The sequence below is a fragment of the Mandrillus leucophaeus genome, unplaced genomic scaffold (genome assembly GCF_000951045.1).
Source record: "Mandrillus leucophaeus isolate KB7577 unplaced genomic scaffold, Mleu.le_1.0 Scaffold834, whole genome shotgun sequence".
NCBI lineage: Eukaryota > Metazoa > Chordata > Mammalia > Primates > Cercopithecidae > Mandrillus > Mandrillus leucophaeus.
This window is the reverse complement of record NW_012109075.1, coordinates 5,537-10,945: the sequence shown is the minus strand read 5'-3', so window position 1 is coordinate 10,945 and position 5,409 is coordinate 5,537. Positions and strand designations below refer to the sequence as shown.

Here is a 5,409-nt window from a genome sequence, read left to right as displayed (position 1 = left end):
GTTATTGTGAAAGAGTGAGGGTACTTAGGATTAAGGGAATGTGGACCCTCAGGACTAAAGCAGTGGGAGAGGCCCGGGAGGTGGAGCCTGGGGAGGCGGGGTCTGCTCTGATGTCACCAAGCCCCTGATCATAGAGGAGACGGTGGGCAGGCTCTGGAGGCTGAAGCGGAGGAGGGGAAGGAAACGAGTCCGGAAACCCTGGGCCAATCAGACAGGGCTGGGGCGGGGTCTGCTGCAGGGCTTAGCGCTGCAGGCCTCTGGCGGGAACGCTAACCTGGTCCAGAGCGAGCCTGGGTCTCAGCCCCGCGGATAGCTTTTCACGAGTCTTCAAGCCTTCAGGTGAGGACCTGTGGCCCCGCAGGAGCCAGAGGACCATGGGAACAGGGAGGCCTCGGGGTCGCGAGGCGGAGGATGCCGCACCTTCGGGAGCCAGAGGGGCCGGGGTTGGGACTGGCGCTTTGCGTCTGCGCCGCCGCCAGGCCTGGCGAGTCTGCGCCTTTGCCTGCCCCGGGCGCCGCCTTCTGCGCGCGAAGTCCAGCCCTGCAGGGTGCAGGTCCTGGGAACAAGACCCAGGGATGGGGGGTGGGGACAGACCCTTAAAAGCGACCCGTCCGCGGTAGCTGCATGTCGGAGGCTTTGAGGATGAGGAGTTTGGGGGCCGCCCGGAATGGGCCCTCTGGGGCTGGCCCTCGTTCCCTCCCATCCCGTGGCCGTTACGCTGGGCGCCAGACAACGCTAATAGTTATTTGAAAAGGTATGCAAGCTGCTCCTGACAGACTGGCCTATGCACCTGGCCCTGCTGTTATTTATTTGTTAGTTCCAGTTTCCCAGCTCGGAGCTTGGCGTCTGATCGCTTGGCAGAGGAGGGTCTTAGGGTAACCTCGATGGAATGGAGGCATGTTCGGCACTTCTGGCTGCTTGGGGGCCTCTCCATTCTACTCCAAGCACTAGACATAGTATCTTACTCCACCAGGGTGGGGCCGGGCTCTCTTATGAGAGCTCTGCCTTCCGATTTCTGGGATACCCTATTGTCTCTTTTGGACAAACTCGGGATGCTCACAGGGCACCAGGCATTTGGTCAGGTTCATAGCCACGGACTTCTGAGTCTCATCTCCTTGCCTGTCTCTTTGCAGAGAAAACATGGTGAAAGAAGACTCACTTCTATTTGGTTTATCCCATTCTGCTGAAGTCATGGGTCTGATCCTAGTTAGCTATCTCTTCTTACAACGTTTACAAACCAGTGCCACAAGGAGCTATTATGAGGCGTGCACTGCCTTAATGTACTATCGTCTTTGGGGATTTAAAATAGAAAGAAATTAATACAACTTATGCCACTCTGTTTTGTGTGCTGCTCCCCATCTCTCAAGAAAAATGCCAAAAACCAAAAGTAATTTAATAGAAAGCGAAGATGCTCAAATAGTGCTATCTCCTGTTACAAAATAATTACCTGTTTAAAGTCAGTCTTTACTTTTTCTTCTATCCCTATCTGCTCTTGTGCTTCTATCACCTCCGTTTTACTCTTGCTGTGATTTTAAGAGTCCGACATACTGGCTCTGGGTTTCTAGGGCACCTTGGTTTATAGTGCGTTCTGATGTAGTGGCATTTACTGCCTATCAGAAATGGGCTAATGATGTAGAGTTGAAATTATTTTAACAAAAATATAACTTTTTTTAAATAGAGACTTGCTCTGTTGCCCAGGCTGGAGTGCAGTGGTGCAATCTCGGCTCACTGCCACCTCAGTCTCCCAGGTTCAAGCAATTCTCCTGCCTCAGCCTCCCGAGTAACTGGGATTACAGGCGCACGCCACCATGCCTGGCTAATTTTTGTATTTTTAGTAGAGATGGGGTTTCACCATGTTGGCCAGGCTGGTCTTGAATTCCTGACCTCCAGTGATCCGCCCACCTCGGCCTCCCAAAGTGCTGGGATTTTCTAAGATGTGTTGCTGTTTTTCTGTTGAAAATAAGCAGGTAGAATATACACTGATAGGAAATGTGAATTTTTTTGCTTGTGACGCATTAGTCTGAAGATAGTTCTGCCATGTACGTTTTCTTAAAAATGTTTTTTTCTTTTCAGGCTTTCTTCTAGTCAAGATGAGTGATAAACCAGACTTGTCAGAAGTGGAGAAGTTTGACAGGTCAAAACTGAAGAAAACTAATACTGAAGAAAAAAATACTCTTCCTTCAAAGGAAAGTAAGTCATGGGGGGTTCTGATGGAAAAAAACAATAGAGAAAGTTAATAGGTTCACTAAATAAACCTATCTTCTAGTAAATTTTTGATGCAAAGTAAGCAATAATTAGAGTACCATGGTATTTAATGCAGCAGTTAAAACTATCAAATATTTTTCTTCTGGTTCTCATATGATGGGGGCCCAGTAGTGATAGGGGAATAAAAAACTAGATTCTTGTTAGAAAATTATTAAAACCACGTTAAAACGAATCTTGGGATATTGGATGTAGCACTAAAAAACACTTAGCTTTTGTCTACTTTTGGGTATTTGGCATTTTTCTGCATTTAGAAATTTGAGTCCATAATATCCCTAAATAACCCTGTAGACTGCAGTTTTGGCTTTCTATATCTGATGACAAGATAAGGTGAGACAACAAATTTAGATCTTGGTGTACTCAAAGCTCTCAGATTCAAGGGATGGGTTTTGCCCTCTGGAGTTAGACCCTGCTGGAGAAACTCTAAACATATTCACAAAGGCTGAGGGGCACTTTTTGTTATTTCACTTTTATTTGAGAGTTACAACATTAGTTAAAATTATTTGAAAGTGTCTAATTTCCTAACTGTGTAGTGATAGATAAATCTGAAGAAAGTGCTTCACTTACTCCTCTGTCTTGAATAGTCTAAAAAAATGACAACAGCATTTGGAAAAACAAACCCTACAGTTGATGTAGTTTCTAATGAATGTTCAGGTGGTTAACATACACACGCATGCACACACACACCCCACTGTGAGTTTTGTGGTTAATGCCTTGGCATTCTAAATTTAAAGCATGTATGGCAGCCTTCAATGATTTACAAAGAGCTCTTTTGGAAGAAGCTGAACTTAGTCTTAGGAAAATTCTTTTGTAATGTTTTGTTTCTTTTATTCCCCCAGCTATCCAGCAGGAGAAAGAGTGTGTTCAAACATCGTAAAATGGGGATCTCCTCCAAAGAGCAGATTTCAACATTGTCTGACAGTCTTGGTTTTGGGTTTGTTTTTTTGTAACCCTATGTGTTTGTAAAGATTTCAGGCATCTTCTGATTTCTTCTCAACTGTATTCCCTGGCTAAGAGGTCAGGGGTAGTGAATGTTTCCTTAAGTTCCTTTTTAAACTTCCCATTGGTATGTAAATTCCAAATGGCAGATGCTGTCAATAATCTTGCCATTGATGACCTTTGTGTACGTAGTCCTTGCACCTCATACAGGATAAGCCAATTTTAACTTTCTACAATGGATGCCTGAATTGTTTTGTAATCTTCATGAGGTTGCATCCTTTTGCAGCTTCTTATAGTTTATTTTCACTTCCAATGTAGCAATAAAATAATAAATATAATAGTTATCGTGTGACTGTTGTGGTTCATTCTGGTAGGTAGTTTAAGGAATGAAAAGTACACAAGGCTACCCTTTGAGCCGAACAAAATGGTTGAAGGAAAACTTTTAGCAGATTATTCCTGGGGGGATATACTCAATTCTGTCCAGGTCCAGTGAGTCCTGACTTGGGGATGGTAGGTGCTTTTTCTTTAGAGTTGGAATCACAGAGTTAAGAGAACCTTGGGAGAGAAGGTCATGTGGACTAATCTCGTTATTGCAGAATGAAGCAATGAAAACAGGGTCTGATGTGATCTGCTCAAGGTGAATAAGGGCTGGAATTCAAGCTTGGCTCTCTTTCCTTCTGGAAAGTATTTTTCAGCTTAATGGGAGTTAACATCCAAGACTGAACTTGGATGGAGAAAGGAGCAGGAGGCACTTCCTAACAAACACCATGTTAAGCACATCACATCTTCTAATGACCTGTAGCACCGAACTTCTGGTATGATTTTTTCTACTGAACAGAATTTGCTGTTTTATGAACTAAACATTTCTAGTGTTCATGGTGAGCATAAATGCTATGGATGAATTTTGTCACCTGTGACCCCCCAATTCATATGTTGAAACCCTAATCCTTAGTGTTATTGTATCTTTAGATAGGTTGTTTCAGAGGTAATTTAGGTTATGAAGTGATAACAGTCAGGGCCTCATCCAATAGGACCATGGCCTTATAAGGAGAGAGAGACCAGTCTGCAACTTGCGAGGACACAGCAAGAAGGTGGCTATCTACAAGCCAGGAAGAGAGCCCTCACCAGAATGTGACTGTGCTGGACATCGACTTGAGATTTCTAGACTCTAGAACTGTGAGCAAGTAAATTTTTGTTGTTTAAGTCACCTAGTCTATAGTATTTTGTTATGGTAGCCTGAGCTAATACAATAAGGAATATGTATAAATGCATGCATTTTAATTCCTGCCTTTAAACAATACTTTTACACCTTTTTAAAAATTATTATTTTAGTTTATTTTTATGAGACAGGATCTTGCTCTGTCACCTAGGCTAGAGTGCAGTGGTACAATCATAGCTCATCGCAGCCTTGACCTCCTGGGCTCAAGCAATCCTCCCACCTCAGCCTCCCTAGTCCCTGGGACTACAGGCACATGACGCCACACCCAGCTAATCTTTCTGATTATTAGTAGAGATGAGATCTCGCTATGTTGCCCAGGCTGGTCTTGAACTCCTGGGCTCAAGCAATCTGCCTGTCTCAACCTCCCAAAGTGCTGGGATTACAGGCATGAGCTACCATGCCCAGCCTACTTTAATCACGTGTATAAAAACAAATCACCTATATCCCACCAATTAGAAGTATTAACCATCCAGACTTGTGATCTATTAATGTACATATCTTCCTACAAAGACGGATTATACCGTTCATACCTATTTTCAACCTCAAGTATTATCTTACCTCCCCCTTTCTAAGGGCTCACATTCTTAAATAATCAGTGGGATTACATGAAGTGGAAGCTGTTTTCTCTGCTATAGCTTAAAGTTTCAAAATCAAAACAGTAGGTAGGTCAATTTTGATCAAGTGCTGATGAGGTGACACAGTCACAGGGCTTAGTGTAGCCAGAGAATTTGAACCTTGGAAGTAACCATGTTAGTCAACAGTACCTTATCTTCTACTTGAGGCAATTGTCCAGTAGAGTTGCTCAGCTCCTTGCAGTTCTCTGGAAGTGCACCTTTGTTTTACACTGAAGTCTGCACCTCCATGGTATACAAACTGTTCACAGGAATAGTATGCATTTCAACGGGAATTCCTTGATACGGATCATGTTGACAAAACTTAATGAGGGTATCCTTGATCTGCTACTACTGTTTTTCTTGATATGATGCTTA

General features: G+C 43.7%; 1 protein-coding gene across 1 annotated transcript; it reads left to right on the top strand.

The window, feature by feature from the left end:
• The first annotated feature begins 266 nt into the window (after positions 1 to 266).
• LOC105530623 (thymosin beta-15A) lies at positions 267 to 3,556 on the top strand. The gene is made up of 3 exons (XM_011968252.1): positions 267 to 339; positions 2,074 to 2,190; positions 3,102 to 3,556. Exons 2-3 carry the CDS (start codon positions 2,091 to 2,093, stop codon positions 3,137 to 3,139), a joined length of 138 nt encoding a protein of 45 aa, XP_011823642.1. The 5' UTR covers positions 267 to 339; positions 2,074 to 2,090; the 3' UTR covers positions 3,140 to 3,556.
• Positions 3,557 to 5,409: the final 1,853 nt, after the last annotated feature.